This window comes from Empidonax traillii, unplaced genomic scaffold (assembly GCF_003031625.1).
Source record: "Empidonax traillii isolate 1590-97213 ecotype Southwest subspecies unplaced genomic scaffold, ASM303162v1 scaffold990:size286031, whole genome shotgun sequence".
NCBI classification, from domain to species: Eukaryota; Metazoa; Chordata; class Aves; order Passeriformes; family Tyrannidae; genus Empidonax; species Empidonax traillii.
Window position 1 is genome coordinate 262,538 of NW_020956183.1, and position 18,392 is coordinate 280,929.

General features: G+C 42.7%; 1 protein-coding gene across 4 annotated transcripts in view; it reads right to left on the reverse strand.

The window, feature by feature from the left end:
* OTUD7A (OTU deubiquitinase 7A) overlaps positions 1-18,392 on the reverse strand; it is a 44,936-nt gene that overhangs the window by 22,052 nt on the left and 4,492 nt on the right. For 3 of the 4 annotated variants that reach the window (XM_027903666.1, XM_027903665.1, XM_027903663.1), the window contains exons 2-5: positions 13,484-13,640; positions 12,141-12,295; positions 4,812-4,976; positions 3,350-3,568 (exon numbers count right to left, since the gene is read on the reverse strand). In XM_027903666.1, coding sequence (XP_027759467.1) covers positions 3,350-3,568; positions 4,812-4,976; positions 12,141-12,225 — 469 coding nt within the window. In that variant the 5' untranslated portion in view covers positions 12,226-12,295; positions 13,484-13,640. The remainder of the gene's footprint in view (positions 1-3,349; positions 3,569-4,811; positions 4,977-12,140; positions 12,296-13,483; positions 13,641-18,392) is intronic. The other variant, XM_027903664.1, reaches the window with a different exon arrangement.

The window sequence follows — 18,392 nt, forward strand, 5'->3', positions numbered from 1 at the left end:
TCCAACACTTCCATCATTTTGATGGATTGTTTTTGAGGGACATGGAACCCAGGCTTAACAGCATATTGCTGTTTGCTTGCAGCTGTGTAAAATGCTTCTTAGAAAACACAAACATAAGCACAGACAGAAAAGTGTAGGAAAGCAATTCTTGGACATTCATACAGTGTACTTTTAACTTCTGTACTGAATTTTATTTCAGCACTGCACTAGAATTGCTTTTTCTTTTAATTAAGAACACTGTGTTAGGCCAGTCATTCTTCTGCCTGTTTTTTAAACTCGTGAGTACAGCAGAAGTTTTCATAATATCTCCCTTTGTGTCAACCCACACATTAACAACACACAGGGGAGCACGTGTCGACAATGAAAATCAATTTGCTGCAGCATAATATTTAGAATTATAGAATTCCTTTTGCACAGACATCATTTCTTATTATCAGTATCTCAAGACATTCTCTGTTACATTACTTACAAGCTGAGCTCATTCCAGTGCTGGCAATAATGAACCACTGAGTTTATAAGATGGACAAAACCTCTGAGTGTTTTTATGCATGTGGTGAATTCTGTCCTCTAAGAGGAGTACTTGGAAAGCAATCACATGAGGAGTAGAGGGTGCACTGCAGCAGTGGGGAGTGAGTAAATTATACTGCCTTTATTTGAGCCTTTCCTTTCTAAGGAAAGAAAGCAGGATTTTGCACTAAATCTGGAATTTTGCTCCGAGTTTCTATACAGAGAGGATGTAACCTGAACATCCTTTCACCTACAGATGCAATGGCAGCAAGAGCTTAAGCCCATAAAATACAGAAGATAAAAACCTGGCAGGCTTTTACAGACACCCAGACAACACGTGGGACAGGCTGCTGGTTGTAATTCCGCTCTCCCAGTCCTACTCTGGGAGCAGTGAGCTGTTAGTTCCTAACAGATTTCCTCCTCCTTTGGCCTAATCAGCTTCTTTGCTTTTTCTTTTTTCGTGCAATTCACGATGCTACAGCAAAAGCACACCCCCCTCTCCCTTTACCAACACCCCCAGCCTCAGCTGCAGCAGCTGCTGCCCTTCATGGGGCTGGGTTGGGCTGAGGGGCATTTTAGGCCCTTTTGCACCTTGTCTCCATTTTTTATATCATTGACCAAACCACAGGCAAACTCTTGGTAGGAGACAATGTCTACTGTTAAGTGACTTTCCTATTAATTCACTCTCTTCATTTTGTACAGCAATATGGCTAAAATAGGCAGGAAATAAAAGGAAACTGATATCTTTACATCTAAAACAAAGACAAAAGGTCGGTTTACATGAAACCTGACATGATTTTCTTAAGCAAACTGTTTGATCTGTTTAACTTACTTGGACTGCACAACTGTTTCCCAGGAAGTTCCAGATTATTTGAATGAAATACTCACAAGGAAAGTAAGTCTGTGTAGGCTACAAGAATACCTGTGATCAAAACCACAGGTACTTCAAATGGCCAAGACATCCCTGCAGGCTCTGGGGATGAAGGGACTTTTCCAGTGTCAGTCAAGTTACTGCCCTAATTATTGTGAAGAAGATAATAAATGATTTATTCTTACTTTCAGAGAGATTTGAGAGAGGAGTGCTACGAGGCAGCAAATTTGGTAGTTTCTGCAGCCCTGTTTCAAGTTCAAAGCCAGCCAGCTCTGTATGAATTAGAGTCTGTCAGCTCTAAATTCACATATTCTCTGATTTTAAGGTCAGAAAGCCACTGTGATCCTCTAGTTTATACCAGATCTAAAGGCTGTAATTCCACTGAAGCAGGTGGCTCAGCAATGGTACTGTAGCAAGGGATCTTCTGAGAGCCCTATGGAATGGGGAGGGTTTGGCAGAGCTGGCAGAGGAAGAGCCATCCTGTTTTTCCCTGTCCTCCTTGGGTTAGCTAGCTCTTAGAGGAACTAGATATCTTTTCTAGATAGGAGACTGACACTTTTCATACAAATAGTTGCCTAGTGGCATTTCTGCCTTATTTTATACTTTCATTTCTCCCAGAAAAAAAAGGCCTTCTGAACACTGTTTGGGTTTTTTTGGTTATTTGCTAGTTTTGTTGTTTGTTTTTTTTCCTTAAGTATTTACTGTTTGATGCTACTGTCTGTGTCTTTCTTTTCAGTTACCAAAGCCAAAAAAAGAGCACATGACAGTACATTTTAAGTGCTCAAAGTGACACCAGATTAGCAAAGGTCCTGCCTAAATCCTGCAGTGCAGTGCCCTGACAAGGGGCAGGTAATCAGTCTGAGCTCAACAGTGTGACTGAGGATGAACAACCAGATCAATCTACACAGCAATCCACACACACACAAAAAGCTACTGTCCCACAATATCCCACAAGCAGCCGTGAAATCTGGTTTTAGAACTCCTTCAGATCACCAGTTGGGCATTCCACACAGATGGGTTCATGTCATGGTTCATAAATACACCTGATGTTTGATAATGCACAGAGAGTAATTTTAAATACGTTTCTCCATATCCTTCAAAACTAGTTTAGAAGTTTAAACTACTAATAAATGTGAATTAATGTTAATATTAAATTTCCTCCCATTTTTTTCTCATGGCAATTCTGAGGTATTGCTTTAAAATTATGTCATTTCTCATTACAGAATAATAATTAAGACATAAAGTACATATCTGAAAACTCTTCTCTCAAGCTGCAACAGAACTTGAAGATGTTTCCTTAGACAGTCATGGCAATATAATTCCCTCATGAGAACTGGAAGTACCAACTCTCTCTGACCATCCAGACCTCATGTCCTTCTCCATCACATGACTTCCCCACCAGTCCTCCTTTCCTTCCTCTCTCAGTTTCTTTGTTTTATTAACTAAATTTGACAGCTTTCCCTATGATCCTTTAAAAGAAGCAGAGGATTGGGCTGTGTGTTGTTCTGCAAAGAGCAGGGTGTTTGCTTTTGCTCCCTGGCATTTATTCCCCATGCAGGGGGTGCAAGCTCCAGAGGTGAAGCATGACTAGAACTGTCCACCAAAAAGTGGGCCTGCCCAGCTGACAGCTGGAGTGTCCACCCACTGCTGACACCTGGAGTATTTACCCCCCTGCTGACACCTGGAATATTTACCCCCCTGCTGACACCTGGAATATTAACCCCCCTGCTGACACCTGGAGTATTTACCCACCTGCTGACACCTGGAGTATTTACCCTCCTGCTGACACCTGGAGTATTTACCCCCCTGCTGATGACACCTGGAGTATTTACCCACCTGCTGACACCTGGAATATTAACCTCTCTGCTGACACCTGGAGTATTAACCCCTCTGCTGACACCCGGAGTATTTACCCACCTGCTGACACCTGGAGTATTTACCCCCCTGCTGACACCCGGAGTATTTACCCACCTGCTTGCTCCAAGGCCACCATCGTCGCCTGCTCGATCAGGTCCCGCTCAATGAAGCTCCTGAAGTCCTCACTGTACACGCTGAGGTCTGGCAGTTGGAATGTGTAGATGGGCATCTCCAAAGGAAACTGCTCATTGCTGCAGTCATTTGCTACATGGGATCGAGCCAGGGAGACTATGGCTGAGCTGGCATGGGAAATACCTCTGGAAAGACGCTTTTCTGGGGAGAGAACAGATACTGCACCTGTGACACTGCGTGGAGGGCCAGGGAACAGCAAGTGTGGGGAATGAACATTCCTTTCACCGAGGAACATCCCTCACTCTGGTTCCACAGCTCAGGCAGGGGTGGCTCTCTGGCCATCGAGTGCTCAGCTACTGAGCTGGCAGTCAAGTTATGTCAGTCCAGCCATCTAAAGGCAGATGTGCCCCACACCCCCTGCTGCACCCACTGACCCCCAGATGGGCATTTCAGTGTAGATTATATCCCACTGAGGCTGCAGGGACACGGTTTCATCCACTCCAGCACGCTGCTCTTCCTCCCTTTCTGTGTTCAGTGCTTTGAAGGAGTCAGAAGCCCTGCAGTTCCTTTGGCAATTTGAAAAAAGCTTTACTGAATCTCCTAAGTACTGGTGCTATTTCCTGTTTAATAGGAGGGAAGAGCCAGCAGGAGAAGGGAAAACCTTCTGTTCCTTTTAATGACTGCATAGCAGCCATCACCAGGCCAGTGCTGTTACCTCCCTACATGACAAGCTGTCAGATCTGTAGATTTACTTTGGTGCAAACTACAGTTTCTTGATAAATTAAAAATGCAACCCAACCCTCTGAGAGGGTGAGAGAGATGAAATAAAACCCATAAAAGGTCTGCAAACAAAAAAAGCAAATCCTACTGCTTATCATCCTGTACTGGAAATTAACTGCTACATTTTTCTTAAGGTTTCCATTTCTATTCAGCAGGGGATAGGAGGCAGTCCTTATTTCTGTGCAACTGAAAAGGAGTGAAATTTTTAAAGCTGAAAGTTATTCACAGATTTCATACACCCTATTCAGAGATTTCATACACTCTATTCACAGATTTCATACACCCTATTCAGAGATTTCATACACTCTATTCACAGATTTCATACACCCTATTCACATACTGTAAGAACGCAAAGAGGGAAATACACGTTTTTTAAACCTTTTCTTGTTCCAGTAAGCATAGAAAACTACATACAACAGTGGTCTGTGGCACCCTCTAATTAATTCCTTTTCTAAGTCCCATATTTTGTACTTTAATCACACATGAAAAAAAATAACTTGCAGAAGGGAGGCGGAGCTCCCAAGCAGCAGAACACGACACAGGGGGTGCAGCAGCAGCTCCCTGACCCTGCGACAGTGACACAGTTCAGGGTGACGGGGCACTCCCCACTCTCTGCAGACAAGCACAGCGAGCCCTGACCCTGCTGGCCCAAGAGGATCCCCACCTTGGGCGATGTCATCCTGCCTCTGCAGGCAGGGCCGCTCCCGGGGGGGCTGCTCGTCCTGCCGGCAGTGCCTGCCCTCGTTGAACACCTGGGGCAGGTTGGCCGTGTGCACCTGGCGCAGCTGCTCGAAGTCACTCAGCGCCGCAGACAGGTCCCAGTTCTTGCCTGCAAAACAGCAACACAACAGCCTGCTTGAGCTGGGGGAGCACACACACACACACACATCCCCAACACAGCCCTGGGTGGGAAACAGCAACAGAGCAGCCTGCTTGAGCTGGGGGAGCGCACACACACACACAAACCCACCCAACACAGCCCTGGGTGGGAAACAGCTGCTGAGCTGGGTAAAAGGCATCCACTGCTCTCCTCCCATCCACAAATCCAAAATCTGTGACCCTTCATCACACAAGGCAATCCAGGCCACAACTTGCCTTGCTCAGGTTCTGGTCAAATGGCTCAACAGTAGCAATTTAGGATGAACACGAAATCCCACTGAGAGGGAGCAATCATTGCATTAATAATAAATAATAATTAGGAGCAATGATGGGCAGACAGGAGTGATAGTCTTACAGGCCAGCAGAGTGAGAAACTTCCTTGTCCTTGTATTCACAGAGCAGCAGAATGCAAATGCAAAATACTTCAGGTCCCTTTGTCCCATACATCAGAACTTGCTCCCTCAGAGACTTTAAAAGCCCTTTGGAAAGCAGGTAATGTAGGACAGTGCTCAGTACCATCACATGCAGTGTGAGAGGCAGTGAGGTTCCATGTCTGTGTGAGCTGCTCACAGAACCTGCCAACACAGAATCCCCCAAAAGATCTGCTTCCGAGCTTTTCCCTCAGCACATTGCTCTGACCAGCAACCTCAGAATGCAGCCTCATATCCAGAGTACACAAGTCTGCTCAGTACAGGGGGGGAAATGGTATTTGTCACTCTCAAAAATAAAAAATATTGAGGTGTCTGCATGCTCTTTTCAGAACAATCCTGCTAAGTTAAAGGACGCAGATGTTCACCATTCTCAAAGTACTTGTTTCTAATTGGAAAACTGAAAATATTTAATAACGAGAAAAGAGACCCTGCAAATTATATGAGACTTTCACAGCATTCCACAAGTGCTTTTTCAAAGGTAACCTGATTCTGACTAATACATGATTGATTACACCAGAGTAGGTTGTCATTTTAGGTATTTTAAGAGGCTACATTACCTGAGTAGCAGTTAAAGATAACTTATGTGCTTACACAAAGGACATAAGCTAAATAATAGTAAAAAGCACTCTTAAACAGATAGGAGTCTTCTACTGTTACAGCCCTATCTGTGAAGAACAAAAACCTAACTGAAGGAAAAATAAAACATGAACAGCTGTTACCTCCAGGGTTGAGCTAAACTATCTTAGGTTCTGCAGTACTAAACAAAGTTGTGAAAGGAGAACTGGTATCACGGAGCAGGAATGTTACACACTGAGCAGCCCATCACATAAACCTCCATGTCAGAGAGAGCTGTTATACTGCTGGGCTGTAATCTCCTATTAGAGAGTCTGCAGGACAAAATGGGAATTCAGTGAAAATTGTCAGAGATCAGGAACAAGCTCTGAGTTATTGCCAGCATTTTTTCACTTCAAATCCCATGAAGATTGAAGGCTTAGAATACAGTCAGGGCTCTGCTCTAACTATACTTATCATCTCAATCAAACTGCACAACCCAAACATCCAGGAATCGTGAGTGAGTTCCTGAGACTGATCTGATCCCATATCAGTGTCTGGAGCAGGGATTGCTTTCCTTTGGTCCCGGTTTTACAAGGCACTTAAAACACATTTTTGAATTCTTCTTACCCATCAGAACAACAAAGTAAAACTTTTTTTTCTTAAGAAAGGGAAAGTGACAATAAATACAATTCTAGGAAATGTAGCTTTGAACAAAACAGTGTTACCTGAGCATTGACAATACCCCAAGTCCAGGGCTGTGTGACCCCCAGCAGCAGCCCTGATTTATTCAGTACAGGTGCTCGAAGAACAGATCTACACCAAAGCAACACAAACAGCATTTCTCCTGTGTCAGGGCATTCCCCACAGGTCTCTTGCTCAAGATTTTTTTCATGTTTAAATTCGGAAGCTAAATCAAATCCCTGTGCCTGTGCTGTGAGTGAAGCTGTGTGACAGGGCTTTGATGTATGGAACAGGAAAGCAGAAAATCAGCAGACTAACAGAAACCCTGCTGCCCTCAGTTTTAAGCCAAATGCAATCATCTTATATAAAACCTCTATCATCAAAATTACATTCAGCCTTCAGAAACCAGGCTCACAGTGTGTTGCATTTAAAACTAAATTGCACAGTGACTCTGAGTTACACTCCATGGTAATGGCAGCAACTGAACTTCTGAAACCATACATAAGTTAAAATTTCTGCATCTAAATCTATCTTAAATAGAAATATTTTTATTTTCAAATTTCTCCATCTCTCTAGAGTCATCCCCATCTCCTGAACAAAAGCACCAATTCAGCACCAAAACCTTAAACTTCACAGAAGCAACACAGGAAATGATTGTTGGACTCACTTTCCCCAAATTTGCTGGAGCCTCCAAGTATCGAAATGCAAGAAAAACATTCAACCAAATTAGAGAACATATTCAGCACTGTTTCTAGAACCATTCTAATGGTTTAGACAATCAGTCAGCAAAAAAGCTGGAGTGGCACAAAGCTGGTTAGAAAACAGGTAGTGAAATGATGATCAGGATGCTGGAACAGAAGGAACACTCTCACTGAGCAATTGTTTCCTGAACAGCTCCATGTGCTGTGTGAGTCAGCAGCTGGGAGATGGAACAGGACAGGAAGGTCTCTGCTTCAAAGCCAAGTCTTTCTAGTGTGGAGTTTAAAACCAACAAAGCAGCCCAAAGCAGTGCAGCTGAGGAAGGACTGGGAGATGAAGCACTGTGGCTGAGAGCTGGTACTGACGTTGTTCTGTCAGAGATAGCAAACATGACAGGGAAATTCAGAAATAAACACAACTACACTGCGAGGTTTCTGCCCTAAATAATGCTTAAATAACAACAGGAGGTATTACCAGCCTGAATTAAAACCAAGGAGTTAGACAAAACAACATGTGGTCTAAGAAGTCTCTCCTCCCTCACCTGCAACTCTGCAACCCCAGAGCACCCTTACTGAGTCTTTGGGTTTTCTGCTTTGGATTGTTTTGGCTCAAACACTTAGTGGGGCTGTAACAGTTAACAAATCTATTCTCTTACACTTCTTAAATCAGACATAATAAAAACTAAAGGACATTTATCACTCATTAGTAGAAAAAGCAAGCATGCAACTCTAACACAGTCCCCTCACCAAGCTTTCAAATATCCACCTACTCCAATATGTTGAAAAGAACATTTGAAAGGTCACCAGCAATTCTTGATTTAACAACAAACAAAATGCTACAAAGGATGCAATTTGAGATGGGGAACTAGGAAAAGATCTAAATAAGAACAACAGTGAAGGGGAACTCGCAGCAACAACATATATACACACACACACATACAGGATTTCAGCAAAGGAAATTTTAGAGGAGCAAGAAATGCTGCCCAACGAGAAACAGGACCCATTGACCCAGTGGAATAAAGCCATTATGGGACAGCATCACCTGAGAGGGCAACAAGCCAACTTCCAGGCAGACAATAATGATCTGAGGAAGGCACTGAATATCAAGACATTATCGGTGAAACAAACCTGTAAGTGCAGTTTGAAGGCAACACAGAAACACCCCAGGCTGATGCAAAGTCTGCTTTTACAAACCAACTGCTAATAAAGCAATCCACAAATTCAGTTTAAATGCAGTCCCTTCTTCCTATTTGGCATGAAGGAGATTTACAAGGTAAGAAGAGGAACTCAGGACCAGCTTTATGCCTTCTGAAAAACTCCCATGCAAAACTGGGATAGAATTAGACCATAGATTTTAAAACAAGATTTCATTTTGGGCCACGTTCTCAGAGGAAAATAATATAGCAATGCCATTTTGTTAAGATTTGTCTCATTTTCTGCTAGAAAGCAAAGTCACTTCCAACTGAGCAGGCAGCTGGAAGGGCCAGCTCTGATCTCTGCCTAACGAGACGCTGGGAGCAGCTCACTCAGCTCCCCCTTCCCTTTGCCAAGCCTTCCCCAAGGGAACTAAAAAAGGAACAGTCTGAGGGACAGGAGAATAAGGGACTATTTTTGTTTTGCACACTCAATCACATGACTAAGTACTGTAGATTTCTCTCTCCCTCTCTAATAATTACATGCTTTTCTTGGAATTCTGCTTATATTCCCTGCTCTTTGAGGAGGCTGCATTCCTGTCCCATTCCATGGGACATGCTCAGCTATGTACACCTCAATTAAGGGCTGTTTGAAGCTGGAAAAAGACAGCAATTATTTTGATATAGTGGTGGAATACTAAATCATCTATATGAATAAATGAAACCACTTATACAAGTCAAAGGGCAACTTTTCAGTTAAATATATTATTTTTTTATGCATTTTGAATTATTTTTCTTCTTTTATTGTTTTATTATTATTATACAAACCAAGCCATTTCTAATGCAATTTTATCCACCAACGAATTGCTGATTAGACAGACACAAGGCTTTCCTAAACACAGACATAGCAATGTCATGAAAATAAAATTAATTTCTTAGGCAGAACTATGAAAAATAAATTAATTTTTAATTTTGGTGCAGCTTTAAAAGTCTGCATTCAAATCCATTTAGAGAAGTGCATGATAAAGTTCTCATATCACTGAATAAATGCCTTTCAGATTTTAAGTCTGTGAAATCCGAGCTCCATAACAGTTAAACAATTGTAGAGAATTCTAAAATTACCAACTTTGAAATGTCAAACCAAGCACAGACTTAACTACAAACTCCCTGTGCAGTACTAAAGCAAACTTGGCCAAAAATATAAACAACAGCATATGCAACGTGATGGCAAAAAGGCAATCTCTGTACTGAAAAAATCCATACCAAAATAGCTAAAACATAGATATACAATTCTTTATACACTCTGGATACACTGCTTTGAATGACAGAGAAAATATAGAGACTCAAAGTGAGACTGGCAGCTCAACAGGTTTAGCTTATCAAAATTGATTTATATTATCACTTATTTTAAGATTCTAATAGCTGGCAAAAATACCCAGACACAAATAAATCAGAATAACAGGTGTGTGTATATACAGATTTGCTGAAATCTCTCTGTCTCTTCATTTCACATCTGGAGTGGACACTCACTGACAGATGTGTCCAGCAAAGCAGAGCAGTGTCTGGGTGAGTCAGTGAGACAAGAGCTGGGCTCAATAAAGAAAACTGCAGGGGGTTTACCAGCAGGACAGGCACAGACTAGAAACATCAGCTGAGCCCACACTCAGGACAGCTCCTGGCAATGCAGAAAATCCATATGCAATGGATAGATCTTTCAGCTCTCTGTACAGCAGTGTGTATTTAATCCACCCCTCTGCTGCCAGGATGAAGCACACACATATTGTGCACAATAATGTCCTGCTACACCCCCAGCACGAAGCCAAATGATTAGGGTGTTAGGATAATTGGATAAGGAAGCACAAACTGGTATCCTTGATTAGCTACAGGATTGTGAAATTGAAGACATTTCCCCAAAAAGATGAATGAAAGAATCAGGATTAGCAATGGCTCTGGGACAGAGGCGTCGCTCCACAGGAGCACTTGGGGAACATTCAGTCTGGACAAGTTCTGAAACCAGAATTGTCAGCAGGTCAGAAAGAGCAAAGGGCTGTGGGGCCACAGAACTGCCCAAACCCTGTGATTCCATGGAAACGAGGGTCTACACTAGCAGGGCTTTTCTGGCTCAGAGTTCACTGTGACAGTCACTTTTGGGGCTACAAACCAACAATGTTTGTGCACACTTGTTTTGAAACTGTGAGTGAAACTGCAGGCCTCGTCATGCCGAGCCCAGGTACGTTCCCTGCAGCCTTGTGCCCCAGGAGATGGGCTTGCTCTGCTCAGTATTGTTCCAGTGCTGCTCCCAGAGCACTGCCCCGCTGGGACCCCTGGGAGACAGGGAGGGGGGCAGAGCCCTTCCTGTCCTTTTAAACAACTCCCTGCATCCAGTACCACCTCCCAGCACAAGACATTGCCAGTGTTAGAAGCTGCTACACCAAAGGCAGCCACAGCTACATATGCTGAAATGGTTCTGTGACCACATCTTGTCCAGGACTAGCAACAATCCTTTAATTTGAGAAATTCCTGTGTAGGAGGAAATCCTCTGGGCTGGATGCATATGTCTATTAGCCTGTCAGAATAATTAAACTGCCTATTGCTTATTTCTTTGTTCCTAAGTGTGATGTGAATTTATAAATCTACAGAAATGAGTTCAACACAGAAAAATTCTCTATTTATTTGGAAGCATTACCCTTTATAACAAGGAAAATAAGTAACCCTTCTGAACCACCTTTGATATGGTGGAACTCTTTTTCGAATTTTAGCAATGCTCTGTCAGCACAATAACTGACAATCTGTCCTGACATTGCTGAGAAAAACCTTCTCGTGTTCTTTTTCGAGAAGACCGTCAGACCAAGACAGACTCTGGGCTAGAATGACAGGCTGATCAAATCAGTCAGACAAAACAGAGGGCTCCTAAATATAGCAAGCCTATGATGATATTCCTAGCTAGGTATTCCAAGGTTTTAGTACATCTAACAGGTGGCTGGGAAGTTCTGCAGCACCTCTGTGTTAATAATGTACCACACCTTCTTACTGAGAAATGAGCAAAGCCAGCTATTACAAAGTACCTTCAAATATCAATGATGTCTTTCCACTTTTAAGCCTATAAACCAACTACAAAAAACCAAATAAATAAATAAATAAATAGGCACATCTATTTTTCTGATACGGCTTCTGAGACGCTTTTCAACATGATCATTTGACTCCCATAGTGTGAAGTTCACATATGCATATTAACCACTCAGCCCCAAAAATATCTCTGGTGTCTCTATCAATTTAATATGCTTTGCACATTGAGCTGAGAAACCCTTACAAGTACCTTCCGGCAGCTGAATATGACAGGATTGACCTCCCTTCCCTCCCTGACACATGAAGATTTAGGGCATGACTCTCAAAACACAGCAATCTAACAGTAAAAAGTTTTTAAGGCTTTTGTTGGAACCCCCTGCCTTAGTATAATCGATGGCCAGCTTACTGAGAGCTGACTCAGCAAGAATACAACCAAATACCTGTTTCCATGGCCCAGAGCTCTCTTTTTATGACTGCTCTTGCCTCAAGCAGTGAACACAGGGCAGAGCTGTGTCCCAAAACCTTACCTTCCAGTAAATCAAAACCTTACCTTCCAGTAAGTCTCTTGCCAGACCTGGCTCTGCCCCCGTGGACCGAACAAAGTCTGACAGGACTGCATCCATATCAAGAGTCATGTGCTCATCCAGAGGTGCTGCCAGACATGCAGCAGCAGCAGGACTCGCTGGTGGGCTACAAGGAATCCATCTGCCAAGGAGAGACAGGGGTTAGAATATACTCCAACGTGATGGAAACCACCTTGTTCCTCTCTTCCCCAAACAAGACTAATAAAAATGCTAAAACATTCATGTTGCAGCATATTAAAATAAACAGCATGTCATCCCTCTCTGCCTTAGCCTAGAAGCTGTCCATCACTCATCCTAAAGGATTTTCTCTATCTTAACATTTCATATTTTTATAGATTTTTCTTATGTGCAGCTTGTAAATAATCCTGCAACTTGAAGACTCCAATTCAGCCAACTGTTCATTAAAGGCAAAATCACCCCATCATTGTCACTGCTCATAAACTGAGGTTTAGCAAGTATTGAAATGCCTGGCTAGCCTAGAGCTCTTCTGCCTTCCTAATACTAACACACATGTACAACAGGATTTGTGCTTTTATTTGCCTCGTCAATACAACTTGTGTGATTTAGAGATTCTGCCCTGCACTGTGTCTGGCTGGGATGGAGTTAATTTTCTCTGTTCCCTCTCTGGAGCTGTGGCTGAAGCAGCGCTGGGAACACATCAATACTGTGTTCACTGGTGCAGTGCTCACACAGCCACGGGCCCTCCCAGTGTCCTGCTCTGCCCCCACGCTGAGTGGGCTGGGGTGGGACACAGCCAGTATTACACTCATTTACAGGGTTTTTCTCTTTATTATTTTATTTTCTTTGGTTGATGAGCGGTGCTGTAGCTGCTGAGCAGTTGTGACTGTGTTTCTGAGCAGTCTGTGGGGGGCAATCTCACCATGGAACTCTCCTGGGGGCACCACCACCCAGGGACCTGGTAGGAAGCAGATCATGTCACATGTGACACAACGTCTGGTATGGGAATTTTTCTTGCCAAATCCATTCACAACAAAAATACATCTGCTCTACTGCACTTTGGACCTACTTTTTTGTTCCTGAAAACAGGAAACCCTTACTTCTAGGCAGTGTTCTCTACAAATATCAAATAAAAATTAAAGCAGGCATTACAAAGAGGAGTTGATGCCAGGCAAGCTATTAAGACTGCTGGAATTTAAAACACACTTACCCTAGAGGTATTTCCATATTTATACCCTGCCTGCACTGCTGCAGAAATAGGGCAAAGCAAACAGGGTGAAGTTAAACAATACACAAGAAAAAATGCATGTTTTATTTTCATGCTTGTCATTCATCGTTGGTCAAAGTTTACCTCTGAACATGAAGTGGATTTTTCCTGTTAATTCCTCCTCACAGGCTCAGTTGCAGCTTTATCCTGTGCCAAGGGTAAGGACTGACATGGAGATTTCCTACTGGCAGCAGATGATGTTGGTTGGCTCTTGATTGCACCACAGCTACAGAGAAATAAACTGTGAGAGAAATTGGAAACCAGTTGATTTCCCTGTCCCCCAGAATGAATCACAGTCCTTTCCTACTTCACATGCAATTACCTGGTTATATTAACCTTAAAAATGGAACACTTTTCCTTTCTTAGCAATTGCCTTTTTCTGCAAGTACCTATCCCTGCTAGAGTGCAAACCTTCTGCCCCAGGAGGGTGAGCTCCTTCTCATCCCCATCCATGAGGACTGGCTAAACCCAACTTACTCCAACCAACTACAAGTTTGTGGGATATGAAATCACAGGATTGTTAAGGCTGGAAGAGACCTCTAAGATCACAGAATCAATTCGAGACCAAGTCCAACCTTTGACCAATCACCACCTTGTCAATTAAACCCCAGCACTGCCACGTCCAGCCGGTTCCTGAAGTTTTCACCTCCAGGGTGGTGAAACATTTGTGCTTTTATACTATTTCTACAAGTGTAACATTCTGTTTGGGCCCCATTAGGACAGCAGGGGAGGTATTCCTTGCTCTCTGTTCAGCCCTGGTGAGACTCATCTGAAGTGTTCTGTCCATTTGTGGATCCTCAGCAACAGCCATGGACACACCAGAGGGAAGGACCAAACGCTGCACTGGATCCCCAGTCCCACGGGAAACACTCCTGAACTGTAACATAACCCAGGTGCAGTGACAGCAGAGAAGCTGGAAATACTGAGGAGAATAGTTCAAAAGGAATACAGACACTCTGGGAAGAGAACTACTTTAATGGGTTATGGCCAAATTCAGCATCTAAGCTTTGTAGCAACTGAATCTGTTCCAACACAAGTGAAGGGCAAAAATGCTACTTTTATTTTTAAGAAACACCCGTACATAGATGCACTGTACTAAACAGCACTAACACCTGCACAAAAGATGCCAAGAAACTGAATACAGCTAATTAGTGACCAGGAGAAAGAACGCAGTGAATCTCAGCCAGCAGGACGGAAACATAAGGAACATGCTAAAGGAACCTGCCCCAGATGACACAAAGCACTGGTGAATTTGAGATCACAATCGGCAGTGACTCAGTAGTATAATGACTGCTAATTTAAAATGCACCAGCTGGGCACCCAAGAACAGTCACTGTGTGTGGGGGTAAACCACTCATGAATTTGGAAAGCTGAAGTGAATATCAGCCTGAGGAAGCCGATTCATGAGTTATCTCAGTACCAGGATTACTTCAGTATTTTCAACAGTAAAAAAGGACATCCTTTTAAGAGCAGAAGGCAAGACCAATCTCTGCATTTATGACATCACCATCACCTCAGAATTACCTCACAGAATCTACACTCTGAAGGAAAGAAGCAGAGTTGGCAGGATCTTCCCTGTATACGCGTGAACTAACACTATTTTTTTATTTTATTTGTTTGCTCAGCCCTGTCAAATTTAGATTAAAAAAAAAAAAAATAAAAAAAAATAAAAAGCCAAACCACCAAGAACAAAACCCAACAAAAACCCCACAACTTTATAAAGTATTATCTTTGCCAGAAAACTCCTATTAGCTGCAAAAACCCACCCAGATGGAATAGTAAAAACTACTAAGCAAAAAGAGAAAATAAACTGTAAAGGGGGCAGTGACTCAGGAGGCAGATGGTTCTCAGTCTCACTGTTCTCCCCAGATGAACAGTCTCTCCTCACCTGAGGAACCATCAGCACCACCTTTGCTCTCCACGGCTTGGCAAAGCATTAACACAGGTTAACATTTGAAATCCCCCGCTGGTGGATGACAGTGTTGGATCCCCTCCCTTTCACCCCACTGTCACAGCATCACTCCTGTGTCACACACACAGCCTGCAGCTCTCACTGCACACGTGGCACACACATCACCTGGAGCTGAATGGAAACTCAAACATCTTCAGTGTCACCACACACCTTTGCTTTCACTTTTCTAGCCAAATTTCTTCCCTAAATAATTTCTTATCTATACAGTGCCAATACAAGAGGTGGTGAAAGGGGATAATTTGTTGCACATTATAAGAAAAAGCATTTGGAAAGTATTTAAAGAGGAGCTGTTTACTTTGAAATGTTAAGAAGGGTTAACAGGACTTGAAATCAATTTAACACAATCTCAGCTATATCTGATCTCTTCTTCTTCTTTAAGTACCTCTCTCAAACCTGAGCCATACTTGGAAGCAAGTCTTTACCTGAATCTAGATTTGACTTCTTCAAAATCAAATAGCTTCACCCAGTTAAACAATATGAAGATTTTTTTTTTTTTCTAAAGAAGCACACAGATGCACAGGGTATCTATAACTACTAACTCATAACCAATGAAGCAAAAGCAAGGATGTCAAAAGAAATCCCAGTCCCATATGGCCATCCCAGATGATACAGGGCTTTCAATGCACATCTGTGTCTAAGTTGGGCACCTGAAGCATCTACTTCTACCTATAATACTTATCAGGTGTGTATTTAGGTCACACCTGAAAATACTGAACCCCTGAAACACATTTGGGGGTTTTCCTTTAATTATTTAACAGTTCACCCTAATTTGTCAGTCTGCACCAGCCCATAAATCCACAAAAACAACTGGACAGAAATTCTTATATTAGGTTTTCCCAGAAAGTTCTTAAGTTCTCAAGACAGTTTTTTTCTTGGACAGGATGACTTTAGTTGGGAAGACATGAGCTATCTCAATAAACACACGCAAATAGGAGCTTGCTTTGGTTCCTAACAAAAGTCGTTCTCAGGGGACTGAGTGACAAATAACAGAACTGGTAACAAGGAGATTTTCCTCACCTTTTGTTTGCTCAGGACATCCTAACTCCCTCTGCGGTGGTTTCACTGTTCTCAGAGATTGCAGGCCCTCAACCTCCCCAGAATCACTCTGGCACTGCCCTGAGTGCACTGCTGCTGCCCACCAGCAGCATCCCCCAGCCTGCCCCAAATTCAGATTTGTCCAGAAATCACTGGACACAAGGCAGCTTTTCCCCACAATGCACGAAGCTGCTTAAGCCAAACGCTCTCAGAACAGATCTCACAGATTCCACTGGACTTAATAACTGAAGTTAAGAGTAGATATTTATGCTCAGACTCCTACAGCATGGAACTTTAGAGACGAATGAAAAGCAAGCATATCTCTTAAATATTTTACTTTTAGACTTTATATTCATCCCATTCAAATTAGATCAGAGATTACTCCACCTGCTTCACCCTTTTTTTTTTTTTTAAACAGCCTTTTATCTTCAAATAACCTCTAGTTTTAGCTGCCAGAATATAGAGGTGAAAGCCAGTTTTCAACCTTAGAGGCAGAAGAGTATCTCCCACAGAACTAAATATATACTACACACTTTGATCACAGATGAAGGGAACCTAAATTTAGCAATCTGTTTTATATGGCTTAATCCATGCTGCTCACAGAACTTCAGTGACAGAAACAAAACACGATTCGGGAACCATCTCTGTACAAACTGTACTGTTTAAGCTACTGGACACTTCACCAAAAAGGCTCCTTGAAGCCTCTGAACTAAACTAGGAAGAGCAGCCCCTCCATCAAACACCACCTCTATCTGATCCGTTCAGACCAGATGCACTTGATGGGTTCCACCAGCTGAAGGGTAGATCTCTCCAGCCACAGGCCCTGCACACCTACCTGAGAGAAGGGACACTGCTGTGGCACAGACTGGACCAGATGACCCCCCGTGGTCCCCTCAACATTACCCATCCTGCGATCCTGGGACGGGCACTTACAACTTATTGGCAATAATAACCACCCAGTTCTGCAAAATCTGTAAAGATGCTCCAGAAAGATGCCTGATGGGGAAGGTCTTCCCAGCACATGAAGTTACAGTGACAGATTAAAAGGCATTAGTTGAAGGATCCAAAACAACAGTAACCACCCAAATAAAAGGTAAGGGCACTAGACCTGATGGGAAAGGGGGGTGTATGTTGATTATAAAATGTGGACTCTCAAAACATGTCAGATTACAGGACAACCAAGATTACTGAAGTTCTGTCTACACAACAGAGACTCAGAAAAATTAACCCAGTTCATTTCACTGGATTTGTCTCTGTCCATTAAATTCCTTTGCAAACACTTTCATCTGTGAATAAAACGTGGCCTTAATTTGGTCTGGCTCATCTTGCCTTCAAAGTGAATGAAACTAAATTCACTGGAGGCCCCTTTAATTCTGAATGGGACAGTGCACACAGAGACCTGGTGGGATCGAAGCTGCCCTCTTCAAATTCCAACAGTTAGTTGACTTGCATCAATTTTCCTCAGTGTCTTGTGCAGACAAGTCCTGAACACACACATTAGACACACAGGTGTAAAGCAGAGAAGAGAGAAGCTATGCTGAAGAATTCTCAGCCCTGTGGGAACCATCAAAGAAGAACTGTTCAAGTACTTTAAGTTCAGTTTTAGGATAAATACCATCAAAGTTCAGAGACCAACTGGGAGGTATTTTTAAAACTCAGCTACATTTCAATTTTCTGAAATGCTACTTAAAATGTCTACTATTTGCTTATTTGAATTATTTCAGGCTAGAACTACAGAATAAGGACAGCCCTAAATTATCTCTTGAGATATTTATTTAAGATTTAGAGATTATAACCTATGACTGGAGGCTAAGATTAAAGAAAGTTGAAAACTTGAAAAGATCACTCTGCATTTAAGAGCTATGGCACACTCCCACTGAAGAAACAGCATGGAAAACTGGAGACACTCAATACCTTAAAATACCTCAGTCCCCACAGAGTGTTGTGAGACACCTGCCATCACTGTTATCAGCAGAGGTCCTTTAC